The sequence below is a fragment of the Myzus persicae genome, unplaced genomic scaffold, assembly GCF_001856785.1.
Source record: "Myzus persicae strain clone G006 unplaced genomic scaffold, MPER_G0061.0, whole genome shotgun sequence".
NCBI lineage: Eukaryota > Metazoa > Arthropoda > Insecta > Hemiptera > Aphididae > Myzus > Myzus persicae.
In genome coordinates, this window is record NW_019104258.1 from 43,062 (window position 1) to 65,340 (window position 22,279).

At 28.9% G+C, this 22,279-nt stretch overlaps 2 protein-coding genes and 1 pseudogene across 2 annotated transcripts; 1 reads left to right on the top strand and 2 right to left on the bottom strand.

The window, feature by feature from the left end:
* Positions 1-1,124: 1,124 nt before the first annotated feature.
* Positions 1,125-5,922, bottom strand: LOC111040547 (annotated as a pseudogene).
* Positions 5,923-11,163: 5,241 nt separating this feature from the next.
* Positions 11,164-14,387, bottom strand: LOC111040543 (structural maintenance of chromosomes protein 6-like). Its single transcript, XM_022324480.1, has 2 exons — positions 14,360-14,387; positions 11,164-14,276 (listed from the first exon to the last, which is right to left on the bottom strand). The coding sequence occupies exons 1-2, from the start codon at positions 14,385-14,387 to the stop codon at positions 11,164-11,166; spliced, it is 3,141 nt and encodes a 1,046-aa protein (XP_022180172.1).
* Positions 14,388-18,468: 4,081 nt separating this feature from the next.
* Positions 18,469-21,190, top strand: LOC111040545 (piggyBac transposable element-derived protein 4-like). Its single transcript, XM_022324482.1, has 2 exons — positions 18,469-19,692; positions 19,812-21,190. Exon 2 carries the CDS (start codon positions 19,822-19,824, stop codon positions 20,599-20,601), a length of 780 nt encoding a protein of 259 aa, XP_022180174.1. The 5' UTR covers positions 18,469-19,692; positions 19,812-19,821; the 3' UTR covers positions 20,602-21,190.
* Positions 21,191-22,279: the final 1,089 nt, after the last annotated feature.

Genomic DNA, 22,279 nt, shown 5'->3' on the forward strand with positions numbered 1-22,279 from the left:
ATGCCCAGCTTTGACAATGTAACATTTAAATAGTAATAACTACCTAGTTATACCTATTTATTGTAAATACTAAATTAGAACAATCTTCTATTACGGAAACTTAATGTTAAATAATGCCTATATTATTGTAATGTTTACTTGTAGACTGTTAGCATTTATTTCAGTAATTTCAAAAGTATGTTTTGTATTTTATTTTTATAATAATTACTATTGTTGTGGACGTGTATTCGGATTCGGCCGTTACTGTCCGTAGTCAGTCAGTCCTTGGTTAAGTCCAGGTTAGACGTTGACTAAATTATTTGTTAATTCATACTTAAGGAATGTTCAACACAACAACTTAGTAGTTACCAATTTATTTAATTTATGTACAACACCATTATAAAATAAAAAATGTATAATACACTTGTCTAAACGGAATCGCTGGCTTTTCACTACTGTCTCATGAAACACATATTTGAACCAGCGATTGCGTCGAACAATGCATTATGCTTACATTGCTAAATATCCTCAATGTTACAGCCAAGGGTTCCCAACACTATAATTTAACTAAAAACTTCTTTATAACTATTATTATGTGGACTATTGGACTGTTGTCATTTGCAGTAATAGCACATAATATTGTCATTGAGTGCAGAGACTAAGTAATATTTTCTATACATATGGTAGGTAAGTATACTTACAGACTTGTATATGTTAAGTTTGTTAAGTTGGCATAATTGTTTTTACTTTGTTATCTTGGAAACAGAGTTTATTATCATGTGTTCATAAATTCATAATTGATTACCAATATATATTAAGTAGTATGTTTTTGCTACTCTAGCACGTAACACTTGTTTTGATCTTATTAAAAGCCAACAGTATAATATTTACAAAGTATTTGTAAGTTTTATTTAATCACATCTGATTATAATCACAATTGATAATGCAAATACGTACATTTGTTACAATTGTAATACCAATGTAGGTATACTAGATATACAGAATAAGTTTTTCTGTAGTGAGTCTTGTCCTTGTGTACATATATAATATGTTATATGATATAGCGAGAACATGTGTTACACTTAAAAACCAAATACCAAACAAATACCAAGATAAATTTAAATGCATGTCATATCAAAAAAATCAGTTGTATTGGTTAGAAATGAATGTAGGTTTATTGGTAATTGATATTTAATTTGTAAGAAAAATAATAAATTATAATTTTTATGGTAATATTTTATAGTAGATCTCGATTCCAGTTCTGCATAGTGGACAACGGTAATGCGGCCTGTGTTCGTTTAGAGGCTTTCTACTATAGCTTTCATGACAAGATCCACAAAGTCATTGGTGTAAGCAAGGATAAGCTACTACTATTGGCGGACTGTACAAACATATATAGCATTTTTCCTCTACTATTGGTGTAACTATAAAATAATAAAACATCCTTATTTATAATCAATTACTTTAGCTAGAAATAAATTTCAGATAATTACTACTTACTTGTCAAATCTTCACGTTCTACATAAATAACTGATGGTATCACATGATGTTGGTGGTTAGATAAATCTTCTTCATCTGAATAGGATGAATTGAGATTATGAAAAACTAGAGTCAAAATATTTATTTGTTAGTATATTTATAATGAAAAATCATACGATCTTGAGGAACAGGAATTTGTGGTCTACGTGGTAAAATTCTTCTCATTATTTCAATCAGATCCTGATGCTGATCAACATGCAGTGGTACTAAAGCTGGTGCTTCTTGAGGTGGTGCCTGTGGTGAAACAGTAGCAGGGAGTATAGGAACAAGTTGCAGTTCCTGATGCTGATCATCAGTGAGTGGTAATAAAACTAGTACTTCTTGAGGTGGAGTTTGTAGAAACACAGCTGCAGGAAGTATAGCAATAGCTTGATGTAGAGGCCGTATTACACCAAAAGTTGGTGTTGATTGCCTAGCACATATTAAAAATTCTGCCATTGAGTATCGTCCTTCTGCAAAAAGCCTCAAGGATCCATCCAAATTTCTCTGCTGATCTATCCAAACTTGACTTTGAGGTTCTCTTACTTGTCCACCATCAGTAGCCTCATTATAATCAACCAAAACATAATTGGAGTAAGTAATTAGTCCCTCTATAAATATAAAACACTAATATATTTCTTTTTTACTATTAAATAAATACAAATATAATTACTCAAAAACACCCATGAATCAGGATTGTGCCGATTTTGCATGTGCATCAGAAGATGTCGGTGACTTACTTCCAACACATTATTGGTTCACCAAACAGTGCCACTCACTGACAATATATGTGCACTAATTCCTATTGGCAATAGTGTAGAATTAGTTAATATTTGTTTAGTTGTATGAAAAAAATAAACTTTTATTTTGTATTTTACAAACCTACAAGCCATGTTGATCGATAATATCTCAAATAATAATGAAAAATTGTAATCATTATTATTACTGATCGATGACTGCACATGCTGGATATAATATGCCCTCACAGTTTTAAAACCTTCAGCTATACAATTTTGTGGCAGCAATGGCAATGCCATCAACATATGCACAGTGTCATAAGATCTTTGATGGTTACTACATATTTCAATCAATCCTAAATATTATATATTATAAAAATTAAAAACCAGTGTTATTAATTGACTATACATTTCATTTATCATTAATTACGTAGGTAACTTAGTCTTAAGAGTAAAATTACCTATGTTTGCAACTTTTCTCAAAACTGCTTGGGTAGAATGAAACCAACATCCTCTAATAGAGGTATTTGGAAAAATTGTTCTTATAGCAGCTATAGCTGCTCTTTCAAAATCAACTATTATGACTTGAGGTTGCCACTCTGGTACTTTGCTTAGAATTGTATTGAAAAGCGCTGTGTATGCCCTTTCTGTTTTTCTGGACATTAATGCAAACCCTATAGGAAATCCCTGAAAAATTATTTATGTATTAATTATTAAAAAAATGTGGTTAAGTGGATGTCGCTCTACTCCACAATAGGTTACAAGTGGGTTACTGCAATGGATAGTATTAAATTTGATATTTGAATTCAATGATATAATATAATTGTATACGAAAAACGATACTGAGCTGGGATGGTTTGTCTGACTAGGATATTTCATACTATATTAATTATATTGTTTGGTTGTTAGGTAATCGAATCAGATTCATTATGCCACTACCAGACTCACCCAGTCATTCATAGTATATACAATTTATTGTAAAGTATTATTATTAGTCATTCACAACATAAACTATTACAGTTAGAATATAAAGTATACACTAAAAATGTAAAGTATCCACAAATAGTATTTTCAAATTACAAAAAATTACAACAACACCTATAACTAAAATTGTGATACTTTTATTATTACTATTTATATATTAAATAAAAATATTTAATATCATCGAAATTTGAACTTAAAAAACTATAAAAAAAACTGTGTTTGATAGTTGTATAATTTTTTTTTGTTAGAAAATTAACTACTTACATTAAACTTTGTTTTAAATTGTCAACAGTTAGCTATAAAAGTTAAATGTTTTATACATTTTTAACAACTAAATATTCTGTAAATTTTTAATAATTTAATAAATTTTTGTCAAACTTTGATCTTGAAACGCTTATCAAAAAAAACATGTGTACGGATTTTTAATATTTTCCAAATTCTATTATATTATTACTTATTATTACTTATGGGGAACATTTTATTGACATTTATAGTGTAAAAAATTAAAAAAACGGAAAATTTCAAATGTCTATAAATAATTTAAAAATTATTAAAATATTTTACAAATTTTATCATGTACAAACATTTATAAAATAAACAAGTGGTGTACATTTTATGTTTCTACACTTTTTTAATAACAGCAAAATAAGAATATCGGTACAAGAGAAAACGAGTGAATATTCAGTGTTGTAAAAATTTGAAATTCAAACGTTTATAAAAATTGAATTTGACTTTCCGGTAGACATTTTTTATTTGATAAAAGTAGATAAAAGTATGAAGAATCTTGTATTGAAAAGATAAATTTTTATGAATTCCTAACTCAAAGTAATTTGCTAATTTTCGTGATTTTATGTATTTTGCAAAAATTCAAACTTTAAATTTACATAAAAAAAAATTGCAACTATGTATTTTTTAACTACTATAGTAATAATATATTACGATTCTTGTATTAAATTGTCGAGCTTTTTGATATTTACGGTAATTTGTTTTAGAATTACACTAATAGTAATATCCAAAATCGATTTTCTCAAAAACCGATTTTGCGTAGAAATTTCCGTTTCCCTTAATTTGTATTAAAATATTTATTGTTTATCCTGGTGCTTTTGAAAACTTCTAGGAATTCTAGATTCTCTATTCAACCGGAAAAGCTATTGATGTTTAAAATCAATGGATTATTTCGACGACTGATCGTGTACACAAACAAAAAAAACATAAAAAAAACACATCATTGTAAAATCAATACGTACATTGTTCCGCTCAAAATCTAAAATATTCTAAATAGTAAAATAATTGTTTGCTAATTAAATAGTATTTATTACATACAAAACTTACAGTGTTAAACGTTATGCCCATTGTACGTGCCCAAATGTCTGGGTTACCCGAAGGACCACTCGACCGATTGTCGAGACCAATAAGATAGAACAGATTTTTTGCTCCTTGATTGAACGTAGGTAGGCCACCTAACTTACTACCCCGTGATTAGCTTGGGTAGGCAACCTGACGCGCAGACCTACGACGACGATGAGAATAGGGAGTACCGAACACGGGAGTAAGGATGGTACAATTTAATTATGGGGAGGGGCTCTCTGTGGCCGGATCGACCTGGTGCAATGACCACAGAGCTCACATACAACTGGGGCAATAACTTAAAATTAACTTAGGCTACGGAAGTCCGGTTATGACGGTGATCAGCCGCAGACGTGAAGTGCTCTAAACGACCTGGGCGGCCTCTCACACAACGATCAGTTGCTGGCGGACTTAAGCAACGGACGTNCTCGTTCGCTGGTGAAGAATCTCGACGACCTGGGCGGCCTCTCACACAACGCTCAGTTGCTGGCGGACTTACGCAACGGACGACTCGTTCGCTGGTGAAGAATCTCGTCTCGACGATATGGGCGGCCTCTCACACAAAGTTCAGTTGCTGGTGGACTTACGCAACAGACGCCTCGCTCGCTGATTTAGAAGAGACCCGACAGCAATGATAGTGCGACACCCAACGTTCGATAGATACTGGCCTATAGCAAATGAAACGGGTGGTTCTGGGCCTTCCCAATGAAGGTACGAAAAACAAGTATTGTGTGTGTTGATCAAGAAGCAATTTATTACACATATGCGCTTAATGCGACTTACAATAAAAACATCAATAACGAAATATAATTGAATTACAATATGAAGGCGCTGCAATAGCGGGAGAATAAAACTTACGTATAAATTTGTTGTCGCTTTAATAGCGAGCAACAACGTCGACAAAAAACAAGTACGACAACAACAAAAAACGGCAGACCGTTCGACGCCAATAATAATACGAAAAAGATAATAATAATAGTAATAAATAATAGGGCGTTGGCCGTATAACAGATATCATAAAAATCAAAACAATAACATTGATAATCGCGGACCAACGAACGAACAATGATTATAACACAAAAGACAAAACAAAGAGCATACATTAACAATTACAATCATATAAAACACGTTAGGACAGAGTGGTGGATAGAAGAGGAGTAAGGTGTCGCCGCCGCGACTATTACTGTCGCGCGATAAGACGTGATAATATTGCTCGGCGCGAACACCCATTATTCATTATTACATATAATTGGTGGCATTCGTTTCCAAAACTTGGCGAACTTGCGAAAGTGCCATCCAACAAAAAAGTTGAACCAGTCCTAAGTAAACTAAATTAATTGTATAATAAGACAATGGCTATATGTAGTTATTAATTATTTATTCCATTATTTGAAATAAAATGTAAATATTTTATTTGTAAATAAATATTTTATACTTATATACCTTTTGACTCCAGGTAAAATGAAAAGTAATGTGGTTCCTTCTTCTAAAGTTGTACCAACAATGCCACTGTATATGGATTCATTATTATGCATCATAGACAAGTACTCATATTCTCCAGTTAACTGTAAATGGAATTCAGTCATAGACTGAGGAGTGACCGGATGAATTCGTCGTATATGTCTACGCATTGTTCTATGTATTGAAACATATGAACTGACATGCACGTTTACAGAATCTGCCACGTCACGCCACCCCACATGTCTTAAAATGTATTTCCATATTAAAATTTGAAAAATTATCGTACAAATGTATTTACCAAAAAAATATATAGGTATTAACATTGTGTAGGTACATAGAGATAATGTAAGACTGTTTATAAATAAAGTGAGTCAACAAATTACATTTTACTTTTTAATATAATATACAGTAACATTATATTATTTATATACCTACTTCCTTGTTTTATAATTATTGTTGTTTGTAAATATAGTAAATATAACTCTTACTTCGTTAGTTCGTTATAAATGACGCCGAGAGATGTTTGCTCAGCTTGTGCTCGTTCATTACAAATATTTTTAAATCGATCTAACGCCAATATTGGTCTTCAGATGAGTGTCATGGCCTACCACGAGAAGAACTTTTGATGTATTATTAAATATTTTGGCTTTTGCACGATAACTAAAAAATAAAATAATATTTAAAATATAAAGATATAAGTAATAATTATTAAATTACACAATACCTATAGACTATAGGTATGTTACATTATTATTTAATAACACAGGTGTCGACGCCAGATATACATAAATTTTAATTGCCACCGCACCACCACACAGCGCGACCGCACACACACACAGCTCATTAGTAAATTATTTATATTGTTTATTTTCGTTATAATTATGTCGTATGTGAATTATATAATATGTAGATTGCGCCGCGACGAGTTCCCGTATATTATGTCCAGTACGGCCGCCGTAATCCGTCACTAGTTAGTTCGTTAAACACAGTCAACGCAAAAAATATTATATATTCACGGGCGCAAATCGTCAAGGTTTACTATTACGTTTTCAACGGCTCAAATAACCTCGATTTTGTAATATTTCTGGGCGCCAATCGCCGAGTGCATTATTCTTATTTATTATAATATATTTCATTATTTGCGTGCGCGAATCGCAGCAGAGTTTTATTATAATTCTTGTCTCTATATTATTGTTCTTTATATTATTGTAAGGCACAAATCGCCGTTGTTATTGTAATTTTTTATATTGTGCGCTAATCGCTAAATATTATATTTTATTTGTATTGCATTTTTCGCCGGACTTTTATAATTTTTATATTTGTTTGTGGGCGCCAATCGCCACTTGTATTATTTATTTTGTATTGAATTATTGGCCGGTTTTTATAATTTATATTTCTTTTGTACGCGCTAATCGCAGGTTGTTGTTAATTATTATTATTTTGTGTGTGTGTGTGTCAATTACCATTTTTTGTAGGCACAGGTAGCAGCTGGCCAGCAGTGCACCGCCGAATACGTGAGTCTTTATTATTATATTCTTTAGTAGCTCTAATAGCTTGCCTTATTATTATTATATTATGTTGTTGAGCCAGTAGCTTATATTATACTTTAATGAGCTTACAGCTCAAACGGCAAATATTAGTAGCTATCTAGATTGTTTTATAATTATATTATTGTGTTGCTGTGATTTTTTTATATATCTGTATCATTATTATTTTAGATTTGTATTACACAGCAACATATCATTTACTTGAACGTGTTACCTTTTATTATTAGTTTTTAAGCACACACTCACACAAATACACACTTACACACCCACCACACACTAGCACTCTTCGGTCTTGCTCGGCGAACCCGTCCACTTCCTTTGAGTCGCTATACACATATACACACTTTTACACAGGTCGGTCGGTGTGTGAGTACCGCGCGAAGTATTTTTGGTGACCGGGCGGCACGGCCTATTATTGTTTCGTATCCGGCCCAATCAACAGGCACACAGCCATTTACAATAAAAGTGAACTAATTACTTTTTTAAAGGCACTTTCCAAGCACAGTAGTTAGTGGTAAAAATAAGTGGTGCTTTTAAATTATTCCAAATACGACTAAACTTAACATTTGTTGTATATAATATTTTTTTATTATATACCTAGTACCTACCTCTTGTAGAGATCAGATAATTCGTCAATAATATAATAATTAAAATTTAAAGTCCAATTCTACTATTTCAAGTTCAATTTATATTAGGTATTTCTAAATTTGTTGTTTTTTCTGATTTACTTAATGTAGTTCTCGGGTAATTCTTTATCAACTTAAATTTAGAAAATGGTCTCAACAATGTTGCTATTGTAAGTGATAATTTGAGCATAATTCGCAACATCAGCATAAACATCACCAACACTATTATTATTTATTAATTATTACTAGGTAATGATTTTTTGCAAAACTTAAATAGGCGAAGTACCTTTTTGGATTTTTTATTATTTCCAAAATATGGCAAAGTTCATTGTATGATGGATAAAAATAAAAATATAAAATAATATATAATTCGGCTTCACTCATGTACATAGGTATATGATATGTCGTATGTATTCACCTATCTGTAGATCATCATGGTGACTTTTAACGATGTATTATAATATGGCGTTATATTTTTGCATTAGTCTAATTTAAAAAATACATATTTTAATCAATATAACCAAATTATGCACTTATTACATGATTTTTGATATTGTTACGATTATTTGTTATTATAATATAAGTCTTAAATTATTTTTATTTACTAAAAATGTTTTATTCATTACGAGTATCTATTATTGTATTTATACATATATAATATATTAATATATATTATGAATTTATGAAAAATTAGACATAGGTAACTCATATGTGAAGTTTTATTTTTTGGTTTTCAGATCATACAAATTATTTAATTTTGACAATTTGTCACTGCAGGCTACTACTTATTGAAAAATTGTATTAACCGTAGATGTCTTGTCTTGTATTGTCTTCATTTGTTATGTACACTATATATAGTGTATATATTATATACCTTTGTATAATACGATTCACTTTTATTACTCTAGTTTACAGGCCCGGGTACACTGCAACTAAATCTGGGCCTCTCTTTAATAACAAGTAATTTTTCGATATGAATTTACCCTTAAATATTAGTTTTAAGTATAAATTATAGGAGTAGGTATAATTAAAAAATAAAATATCAACACATTTATAGGTATTTTTTATACATTGAAGATATGTATGATATGATATAATGTACAAACTAAAAATGTATGTTAAAATGTTTGACGAAAACCACGTAAAAAGAAGTTATAAAACAATTGCAAATAAAATAGTATAATTAATGTAACTTATAACAATTTTCAAATTTCTATATTAACTAAATTTTTCTTTCTTGCTTTTTTTTTAGTAAAGTCGTGTATACCTAATGTCATCAAAATAATCAGTATTGTATAAATATAAATATTGCTTACATTTTGAATTATAAATTTTGTTCTTATCATCATAGTTATTTATAAATTAGGTATTATGAACTCTGAATTATTAGACATAACTACTACTTTTGTGGGACAATGAAGAATCATAGACATATTAATAAATCAATAAATGTTTTAATATTTAATATGTCTAGGTGTAGAACTGCATGTTTACACAAAATAAATATACGACAATAATTTAAAATAACGATATAATATGTAAATATAAACTAACATTTAAATCTAGAAAAATATTATTCAATTAATATGACACAACTAAATTATTACGAACAAAACTACCACGTATAAATAAACTAGGGATCCCAGATTTATTTATTTTAAATACGGGACATTTTAAATCATACCTTAGTAGGAATACATTGGCATATTTACGGGGGGTAGGCCTAAATATGCCACTGGGTGTATACTATATACTTGAAATGTACATTTAGTAACCATTAATTACATATTCGAATTATCATTTGATTTAGATATTATCATATTTTATCAATAATTAAAGATTTAAAATGCTAAATGATAGGAAAAAATCTAATTTTTGAAGTAATTTTAAAATAAGGTACATACGGGACGGGTTGTCCAAAATAATAATAATAGTATTTTAAAGCTACCATGACAATTACAAGTTATAACTCGTTAAAAATTATGAAATGTTTAAGTAACTAGTTGTTGAATATACTAACACTAAAAACTTTTTTTATGAAAAACAATAAGAAAAATAAATAGTGTGTATAACAGTATCAAATTTATTAAAATGAAAAACAAAAACCAATCAACACCATTTGGTCTTTAAAAGTATTAAAACGATTCTCCACGCATTGTGTTTGTGTATCTATTAGATACAGTTTGTATTTAATTTATAGCTGATGTAGCATCATGATTCATGACACCATGTTTTTATATTTGACCAATAAAGAAAAGAGCAAAATAATATTTCTAAATGGCTACATTTACTCACTAACTTGTTCATTTTTGCAATCTTTATAATGTACATGTTTTGTACCATACCTAATTGTTTTAAATTTTTATCATGGATAATGTCAAAATAATACTAACAAAAACAATAAAATATAGATTTTTTTCTTTCTTTTTTTATTAAAAAAAGTTTTTAATTTACAATTTGTAATTGTATAGTTATTTATACGAGCAAATTGAAGGGGGATTATTGGAATGAAAGTGAAGTTGCATATTGACGACACCTCGAGTTTTAAAGACTTCAGAATAATTATAATGATAATTTGAGAAAAACTAATCAATTATGAATTGTTTTACATTACTTTTAAGTTTATCTGTTTTTAAGTACATTAGTCATAAATAGGTACATTACATAACAGTATTTCATTAATTTATATAAACTGATTTCATCTTACACCTTAAATGAAATTATAATTATTGTATGCTTTAAATATAATTAAACTACATTGTGGTAAACTTACAATTTTTCTCCTTATCAACTAGAACAGAAATTTAAATTGTGTTTAATACTATTAACACTGGTGTACAAACATTGTAAATTATATGTATAAAAAAAGTTATTAATAACATTTGAAATAACAATTAAATATAGTTACTTATAAGTTATAACATATTATAACAATAAAAACTAAAAATAAATAACTTTTAATGTCTATGTTTTTTTTAATGTAACTATCTTAATATTATCAGAACTTTTTATATGGGATATGTTGTGTGGAGTGAAAAATATGAATTGGTTTTTACGATTTTTAATAGCAATCATCAGCATCCGAGTATTGGCTAATCGATTAGCATCGTCCATGTATACATCATATTCATCAATGGAGTAAAATGGCAATTGCATATTGCTCCATAATGCTAAAATCAAAGCAAGTGTAGCAAATGTCCGTTCACCTCCAGACACACACGAAGTACTCATGTTATCAAACATTGAAATTACCATACTTTGTTCATGTTGATTAATTTCGAGTTGTCCTTTTATTTTGCGTAATAACAGCACCAAATCAAAAGATTCAATTACTTTCAACCGAACATACTCAATGTAGTTTATAAGTGCTATTGTACTGAGTTCAACAGATTGCTCGTTGGCTTTAAAAATCTCTGCAGTTTGTTTACATAAAACACTTAGACGAATATATTCTTTTTTTTTCTTTTTACACTCATCTCTTAAGACTAAATAGTTTTTACCTCTCTTATTAAGCTCCATTTCTAATAATTGGTACTGATGATTAATTTCTTCTATATCTCTCCTTATATCTTCTTCATTGCGTGTTACCTGAATCTTTTCACATAATCCTTCTGCTAATTTTCTTTCTTTTTCTAGATTTTTTTTTTCATTTTCTGCTTTTTTAAGTAAATATTTTAATAATTGTTTTTGCTCAGTTGAATTATTATTAATTTGCAACATTTCTGTTTGATATTTATTAATTTTAGCCTGGAGACTTTCAATTTCTTCCAATAATGCAGAACGATCAGACTTATCAATAATAGATTTTATATCTTGTAGTCTCTCATTTATTATACCAATTTCTTCTTCTAACTTTGGAATTGGTTTTATGGAGTTATTTTTCATTTCTTTGGCTTTAGCTATTTTCAAATCAACCTCATTTATTTCTTCAGTTACAATAGTCATCCTGTTATCGTGTTCTCCTTCACATTTAGTTTTAAGTTCATTTATTTTTTTTGAATATGTATTGTACTTTTCCTTTAGTAATTTTATTTCCAATTGTGTCTTGTCAAAGTTTTGTTGACTTTCTTCCTTTGACTTTTCAATATTTTTTAATTCCGTGTTTAAAGCATTCAAGTTTATTTCTAATCTTTTTTTTTCAAATTTCAAATTATTAATCGCAACAGAAACATCACTTTGCAAAAAAATTGGTTCAGTAGCACTTTGTAAAGAATATACTCTATACATAGGGCTAGGATGAACTTGAGTCCCATCTAAAGTTAAACTGAAGTTACAGTTTTTAGGAACAAGGTATGCATTTTCCATTATAGTCATACATTCCTCTATGTCTTCTACAAGCGTTATTGTTTCAATATTATTATTATCAATTAGATAATTAGCTACTACAGGACAAGTAAAATCTAACATACGAAACAAATTATTTTGAGTTTCATGTGCAGTAGTATTATGTACTTGGCCAAAAAATTTGATAATAACAATAGATGGTTTTCTCGTGTTTTCTGTTATTACGGTATCAATTATGGATTGAAGAACTATACGATCCGTGAAATTATCAACTAAAAATGATCTTAAAGTTTCTCGACCTAAGAAGTTTTCGATTGCAAATATCCATTTATCATTATTTACTTTAATGTACTTTCCTATAGGACCTATTGGTTTTTTTATAAATTTGTTTTGATTAAAAGCGATCTCAATAGCATTAAATAATTGTGGCATCCAGTTTCCATAAAAATTCATCTTGTCTGCTTGTTGAGACAAACTCAAAATATTTCTATTAATTTCACTTATTTTACTTTGTAAAGGAGTAACTTCATTGTTCTTTAGATTTCCAATTCTCATTTTCAATTCATCAATTTGACTTAGCAGGGTTTGTTCATGCTCTATATTAGCTATTTGCGCTGCCTCTACTTGAAAAATTTTTTGCTCATAGTTTATCAACATTTCTTTATACTCTGATAAAGTATTAGTATTGACTTTTTGACGTTCAACTTCAATGCTTTTTTCTAAATCTTTTCTATCACTGACTAATAATTTTAAAGCAGAATCATATTTTCCAACAGATTGCTTCACAAAATCAAACTCACTGATTTTGTCCTGCAATTCTTTTTTTGTCTGCATAAAAACCATATGACTATGTGAGCGAGAACCTTCAGTATTTGTCAACTCTTTTTTTTTTTCCTGCAAAACTTCTGAACTTGTTTTAATATTTTGTTCCAAAATATTAGTTTTGTCTGTGTTCTCAGACATATTAATTTTAAGAGATTCAATTTCGTTTAAATATTTTTTGTAAGTTGTTTCATGTTGATTAACAATATGCCAAGTATATTCATTTTCAAATTTAAATTTACCATTTTTCAATGTTTCTAACTGTTTATATTTTTTTTCGTAAGTCTCATATTCACTTAGTTCTTTGACACATTGTGCTAAAACACTTTTAACATTTTCAAGCTTTTCTGAGTAATTTTTTGCAACCGATTTTGTTTTATTTATAGTTTCATTATATACATTGGCAGATATGGCTCTATAGAAAAGATCATACTTCTCACTTGGATTTGCACTTTTATGAAATGTTTTAACCATTGTTTGATTCATGACACATATTGGATTATCCACTAATATATTAAAATGAAGTGTCAAATTTTTTAATTCATTTTTACAACCTTTAACAACCTTATTATTTTCATTTAAAAATGTATAGTTAGTATATGATTCTGTAATTTGCCTCACTATTGTAATTTGCTTGCCATATATTTCAGGCCTATAAGGACCACAATCACTATTTCCGTCTCCACTATTTGCTATGGTTATTGATATAGTAGCTGATGTATACCCATATTTGATAAGCGACTTTAATGAATTAGCACGGTCAGTGATACTTGCTCTAGCACCAAACCCTACAACAAGAGCAGTTTGGATAGCACTCTTTCCACTACCATTCAAACCTGATATAAAATTAATTCGAGGATTCAATGTTAAATGAAAATTTGAATGGCACATAAAATTTTCTAGAGTGATCGATTTAATACTTCCACTATACCAATCTTCATTTGTATATTGTGAATTTATTTGACTGAACCCTAAGAATATGAACAAGACATACTTCAATAAAATGATGTAATTATTGATGAATATAAAAATACATAGAAAAATTGATTCTTACTTTTATTTAATTTAGAATTTGAATTCATGGTGTATGTGTAAATTTAAACAGATATCAAAGTTCAATAATTGAATTGATTGTATATAATCTGAAAAATAATTAATTCATAATGTCTAATTATTTCATACATAGGTTCTTAAGTTATGATCTGCATGTAATTTGTTTTTCATTTTCATCAATTTTAAATTTAAATATGATTTCATGCTAAAAATTTAAAAATAAACAAACTAGCTAGTGTCTGTTCATTATATATTGTTTAAGATTCAATGTGTGAAGCTTTTCTGCCATGGCAACACATTGGTTAATGTTTACTACATCTCGGATCTATATGAATTAAAAAATTCAAAATATATCAATATTCATGTTCTAGAAAAATTGCTTTATATAAAATAAAAAAATTACAAAAAGTAGCTGTTAAAATAAACATTCTCTGCTCAATAACAATATTTATTATAAAGAATCAACCCAATAACTTACTGTGATACTTTCATTAATACAGAATGTCTTTACTTTACCTATCCATAAAACATTTATATTTGTAATTCGATGTTAGGTTGTAATTCGATTTGGGTTTCCTATTGTGTTACATTGTTACGTATGGGATTGATTGTCAGTCCAGTGTTGTATAAAGATAATTTATTAAATATCTAGATAAAGATCGTTTAATTGCTAGAATAGTTGTCTAGATGAACATAAAAGGTACATAATAATTTAACTATCTAGATAATGATAAACAACCAGCATTTATTATCCGGATTAAAAAAGATACATTTTTTTTTATAATACCTAACTATTTATCATACAACAAAGTATATAAATTATATCAGATAATATTATGCAACATATCTGCATATCATCACAGTCATGATTTATGTAACTTATAAGTAAAATAAATTATATTTCTGAAAAAATATTTAATGTTTTTTAACTTAAGTACAAAAAGTAAAGGGCAGTTTTTAGAACATCACACAATTTGGTGTCAAAAATCAAAACTTAAAAATTATTTAGACTAGAAATTATCTGTATACATAAAACATTATTTTTCAGTAATTCGTTAATGTTTAACCTACTAAATAAAATTAAATAAATAAATAAAATTAAAAAGACAAATCAAATTAATTTCCTTTTTAGTGGCAATAAATAATAATAATTATGGTTAGAGCTGGATTAGGGGGCGGGGGGCTAAGAGTGCTATAGCCCACGGGACCCAAAAAAATTGTCTGTGACTACCTGCATGTTATTGAATTAGATAGGTACATACAACTCGCAATATACAGTATTTTTGTTTTATTTTATCGCTTCAGATAAGAGGTAATAAACTTTAAACTACAGTCGTTTAATAGCTATATCAACGAAATTAACAAAATCTACTAATCTGATCAAGAAGATAACTCAAGTAACTATTTTTTTAGTATTGTTTTAAAATTAATAATGAATTCAATAATTTAGTTTTAATTTATATTTAATATTTACAAACATTTGTGAAATGTCTGCATCACAAAATATTGCTAAAGAAAAGGTTTTGGACTTGCTAGGTCCAGAATGTAGTGTTGGTATAGCGGTCTGTTCCTCACCAATACTTGGACACACAGACTCCAGTATAGATATTAGCAATACACCTTGTATCAGCAGAGTGGCATGTACTTAACCTATTGATAAGAAAAATAATATAATTTCGTTCACTTTAAAAAGAAATATATATATTTATTGATATTTAATGATTAATAATTAGATGATCAACTTTTACAATCTTTGTCTTCAAATTGTTCAATGCAAACACCTAAGACATTATCGGACTATGTTATCAACATTATGTTTTTGAAGAATTTATTCAACTTATGAAGAAAAAAGTCTTAAAAACAATTATTGAAGAAATGCTTATCGCTAAATATTATTCATTAATTGTATATTCTACACCAGATTGTTCATATAGGTATTTATCAATTATCAATTGTTTTTAGATATATATATTCGGGTGAAGTTAAAGAACGATTTGTAAATTTCATTCCAATAATCAGTCATAAAGGAAAATCGCTTTTCAATATCGTCAATAATTTTTTAATTTAACACAATTTAACTTTAGAAAATTGCCGTTTGCAGTCATTTGATAACGCCACAAATATGTCTGGAAAATATGAAGGTTTACTAGCTCATATTAAACAAAAAAATTAATTTGCTCAATTTGTTTCTTGTGCAGATCACTCGCTAAATTTAATTTGTGTCAGTTCTACTGTATTATGTCAATAAGAAACAATACATTTTTTTTCACACTTGCAAAGTTGCAAAAACCTTGCAACCTTAAACTTAAATTGTATCTAGATGTTTTAATTATTATCTCAGATAACAGCTCAGATAACACATTTCAAATTTATCTGGATAAGATAAAAAATAAAAATACATCTATCTAGATAATTTTTAATTAACACAACACTGATATTCACATGATGAACAGTGGCAAATTGTTGTTTTTATAATTGAAAATATTGAAACTTTTTATACTGTTATACACAATGTTTTCCGCGTTTTGATAATACCAATGCACTTGTTTTGTTTTTCTTGATCGTTAATATGAATTTTTTCGAAATACGATTTCGATATTTAAAATTTCGATGTATTAATACATCAAACATCGGGGTTTAAAAAAATGTTATACGCCTCTAAAGCTTAACAATGTATTTTTAACAATAATACTTAAACTAGATATAATAACAGTAATTACCTCATCTGTGCACAGGACCACGATTCGGGAAAGATAATAATTTCGGTGGAGTCGGCAACAACTTATACGATTATGTCGACGGAATGAACGGAAGGCTTTGGCGGCGGCAACCAACCGCAAACAATTGATATCGTTCAGTGTCGTCGGACATACGCGTTAAACAGTTGACCAGTCTCCGTTAATCGGATCGGCGGAAAATGATGTGAAAAAGCAACGAAACGGACAACAGTATTCAGTTGAAAAACACAATGCACGAAAAAACGAAATGAAGACTGCCCACGATTCGCAACCACAATGTTTTCGACGTAATGGCCGACCACGGAACGGCTGACGGCCCGAGCGGTCGAAAAAGACAATATGTTGTCGACGTTGGCGATTTGGACGTCAACAAGCCACTCCCCGCTAAGAGAGCAAAGAGGATAAATATTCCCTTCGGATGTTCTAGAATATTCGGCCCTTTTCGCTGGCGCGCGGACCGGTTGTTTGACGACGGATTGAAAAAGAGCGGCGAGTTTGAACAGTCAATTTTGCATGTAGCTTTACACTTAATGTTCAATACATGAATAATAAGAACCTATTTAATAAATATTCATGTTGAAATGGTTTGCAGTAGATAAATATTAAACGTATGTACGTAAATTATTTAGAAAAACATTTTTAATTTATACATATAGGTATATGCTTTTTCATGTTAATTTTACCGATATTATCTATTTATATATAATGTACCAAAAATGGCGTTTAATATATTTTCAATTTATATTGAGGCTTTAAATTATCAATTGAGTTAGATTTATTATAAACAGTAGTACAGTACACAATATAATGTAATAATTTAATATACATTATATATAATTACTATTCAATGATTAAAGTGGCACGAGGAATATAATTAACAATGAACAAAAACTTATCTATGTTTAATTTAATTAATAAATAATATTTAATTTTAATTATGAAGTCATTTTCATATTCATAAAACTAAGTTTTGATTGAAAACATACAAATATTATTTATGAGAAAGACTGAACAATTATTTCAAAATACAGGAATTATAGATAGGGACGTAGGGTCATTAGGGATTAACTAAAGTAAGACACTGTTTACTTATAAGTTATAACACCCATAAATAAATCCTTATATACAGAGTGTATCTTTCGCAATATAATATATAAAAAATAAAAATCGTTTTTAAACCTTCTGCTATGACAAGATTGAGAGACTTTGGATTGTTCGATTTTAATGATGTTAAAATAATAACATTTCTTCACATCTCCTCTAGAGAACGGTCCGAGCACTTTTTTCGAAATTTGAACTTTTTACAATATTATAATATCATAACATTTCAGTTTTTACAACATTTTTATTCAATAATCTGTATTAAAGAAATTCAAATTTCAAAAAACTAACCTAACCTTTGGAGGATATGATGATAAATCTTAGGGATTTTAGAGAATTAAAATCGCACCAGCCAAAGTCTTTCAATTTTGTCACAGCCGATGTGCCTGTAAATGCAAAAACACGTTAGGATAAGCTGCGGTGTGTACACACTTATGTTCATGGACACTCTCACGCATTGACATGACTCGGGTATACCTGCCACATATTTTGCCTAATTCTTACTCATTAGAAAATGACCAACTGGACGCTACATACACATGACGCACGTGTTTATACTTGTTTGCATTCATTTTTCACCTAAGCTAGGGATTCTCAAATTCTTATAAACACTGTACCCATTTTAATCAATACATTTTGTTGATTACCCCATTTTTAGTTACTAAACTAAAATACATAAAAAAAAATTAAAGACTCTTAAAGAACCTTTTTCTTGTTGGTTTGTTGGCCAGACTCGTACCCCATAAAACATTTCGAGTACCCAGGGAGTACGCGTACCACAGTTTGAGAATCCCTGATCTAAACAACATTAGAGACGAAAGTGAATGTACTTTTAGTGGTTCAATTAAAAAATGTTTCAAATATTTTAATACATTCAATATTAAAAAATGACATATTAATGAAATAAAATATTTTTATCTTTCTGTCCACTAAGTGGCTGACTGAACTACCCAGTTTCTACTAAGTGTTCAACATTAAGTAATTTGATTGATAATACATTCACAATTATATATTATGCAATTTCAGGTTGAAATTGTTTTTAGGTGTATTTGTGGACGAGTATTTGTAGTATGTCGACAAAAGCAAGGCCAAGACAGCTAAAATTAAAGTATACTGCCGAGTAGTTAAGCTGCTGCTCACGGCTTATCATCTCGCACTCCTACTTAACCTTCCAGCGGGCGCGCTGTTGTAAATTATACAACAGTTTTACATTTATTTGTTTATTCCAGTTTTATTCTATTTTTATCTTATCGGAGGTCATGGGTGTTCCTCTGTTATGTTATTATCTACGTTTTAGACTATTTTTGAAGTGTTTCAGTTCACTTTATTGCAGACAATCGACGAAGTACTTATAGTGTTGTCACAAAATACAACACGCGCTATTACGTGTACCTACGCCAAACACAAAACGCGTCGTTCGGTGTACGCGTCGTTCGTTGTACATGACTTAAAATTTGTAATTTTTGTTTTTGTGTGGTAATAAGAACAAAAATATGTAAGTATTGTTTTATATCACTATGCAATATATAATATATTATACATTTAAATTTTTTTATGATTTGTATACGTTTTTGGTACGTACTAATAATCGATATTATTTATACAATGTCTTAGGTAGGATCATATGACAGTTGAGCAAATTCAAAGTTTACTGCAAGACATTATAACTGAAATAGACTGTGTAGATGACCAAGAGAGTGATAGTGATCTAAGCATCGAAGATGTGGAGGTAAGTGACCACGAAAGTAATTCTGAACAACATTTTTCAGACAATGAATCAGATCTAGAGACTAGTTTGGGGGACAGTACATTCTATATAGGAAAAGATAAAATAACTAAATGGCAACAAAAAGAGTTTACAACTTCAAAAATTAGGCAACATAATATTATAAACGTAGTTAATGGTCTAAAGGAGTGTGCTAGAAATATCGTTAGTGAGATGGATGCATTTCTAAAAATAATTGATGTTGACATGATTGACGAAATCGTAAGGTGCACTAATATGTTTATTAGTAATATGAGACAACGAGTTCAATACTCTAGACCCCGAGACTGCTTAGATACTTCAAGGTGTGAAATACTGGCTTATTTTGGACTTTTATTTTTGATTGGTGTAAAAAAAGCTCATCATGCTAATGTAAAAGAATTATGTTCAGCGGATGGTTCTGGTATAGCAATAACTAGGGCCACTATGAGCTACAAAAGATTTTTGCTTTTGTGTCGCTGCCTCAGATTTGACGAGCGCGAAACTAGAGCTGAAAGACGGGCGATTGATAAACTGGCTCCTATTCGTACTACATTTGACCTTTACTTGAATAATATCAAACAGAATTATAATTTGAGTGAATATACTACTATTGACGAAATGTTACACCCATTTCGTGGTCGGTGTCAATGGATATAGTATATCCCAAGTAAACCGGCCAAATATGACATCAAAATGTTTGCATTATGTGATGCAAATACATTTTACATTAGCAAAATAGAGATTTATGTTGGAAAACAACCACCTGGTCAGTATGAGGTTTCTAATTCACCAATTGATATCGTGAAACCATTAGTAACACCCATCGAAAACTCTAAACGAAATCTTACCACAGACAACTGGTATACCAGTATTCCACTTGCAGATTACTTAATACAAAAAAAATTACTCTAACTGGAACTTTGAAAAAAAACAAACAAGAAATACCTACAGAATTTTTAACAGATAAAAAAAAGAAGTTGGTTCGAGAGTGTTCGGGTTTCAAAAAAATAAAACATTAGTGTCGTACGTACCTCGAAAAAGCAAGGAAGTTATTTTGCTTTCAACTATGCACCATGATTCAAAAATTGATGTAGAAACTCTTAAACCAGAAATAATTATGGATTATAATTGTACCAAAGAAGTACCTAATGAATTGTCCTTTACATCCTGGATACTATTAGAGATCAATTCTTGCCCATTAAACTTATTGTTGAAACAAGTTAAAGAGCGTATAAATGCAGTCAATTCAGATGTACCTATCATTATAAATGAAACCAACTTATTAACTATATTTTTCAAACTGTTTCATACCTTTTATCTTTATTCAAGTTATAAATTTGATTTGATTTTTTTCGTTCTTTTTTTTTGCCAAATATCTAAATAGTTTTGTATTTTTCATGCAAATAACTAAAGATTGTTTTGCCTTTCAAATATTATTTATCTTCGTTTTTAAATTATTAACATACTTAATTTTTTTTGTATTTTGACATGTTTACCTATAACTATAAATTACTTTTTTTCAATATTTTATACATTGTGATATTATATACAACATACCTACTTACTTAATAATAATAATAATAATAATAATAAGTTTATTACAACATCACAAGGTATTACATCAAAATTTACAATTATAAATACAAAATTGCAGCACAACCGGTAAACAAAGCGTGTGCTGGGGTAGCAGTTTTTAAGAATATAAAAGATAAAAATATAATATAATTAAATTTAGTATGAATAAATAAAAAGTATCTAGAGACAAAATATAGGAGTAAAGTAATTTTTTTCATTTTAAAGTATCCAGTTCAACAGAAATAAATTAATGTAAATATAGTAAGCAAAATTAATTAAACATTTGAGAAAATATGATTAATAAATAACATAAATAAGCTAAATCTAAATGTTTAATATGTTTCTCAAACATAATTAAATAGTTAAAATTGTTCATATTAATGTTAAAAGTTATTATAATTTCAGACCCATATAAAATACACCATTTTGTCCATAAACTTTTATACAATTCGATAAACGTATATTTATATTTTTTACTTTTAAAAAATAATTTATAAAAATAATGAATAAAAGAGGACCTAGTACTGTGCCACAGAGAACACCACAAGTTATATTAAGTAATTCACCAAGGTTATTATCTATTTTAACTCTGAGTTTTTTCACTTAAAAATGATTTTATAAAATGATTTGGGAATCCTCTATTGCCAGACTTATCTTATTTATTTAATAATCTATTATCCCTTTCTTATGATCTACACAATCAAACACTTTTTGAATAACTAGGAAAATATCTAATACTTAGTTATTTTTATCCATATTA

What these genes read in the sequence shown, in the direction of transcription:
- LOC111040543 (XM_022324480.1), bottom strand. Translation starts at nt 14,387, where the DNA reads ATGAATTCAAATTCTAAATTAAATAAAA. An exon ending in AAATTCTAAATTAAATAAAA is followed by an intron (nt 14,277 to 14,359) that starts GTAAGAATCAAT and finishes TCATATTCTTAG; the next exon opens with GGTTCAGTCAAATAAATTCA.
- LOC111040545 (XM_022324482.1), top strand. Translation starts at nt 19,822, where the DNA reads ATGACAGTTGAGCAAATTCAAAGTTTACTGCAAGACATTATAACTGAA.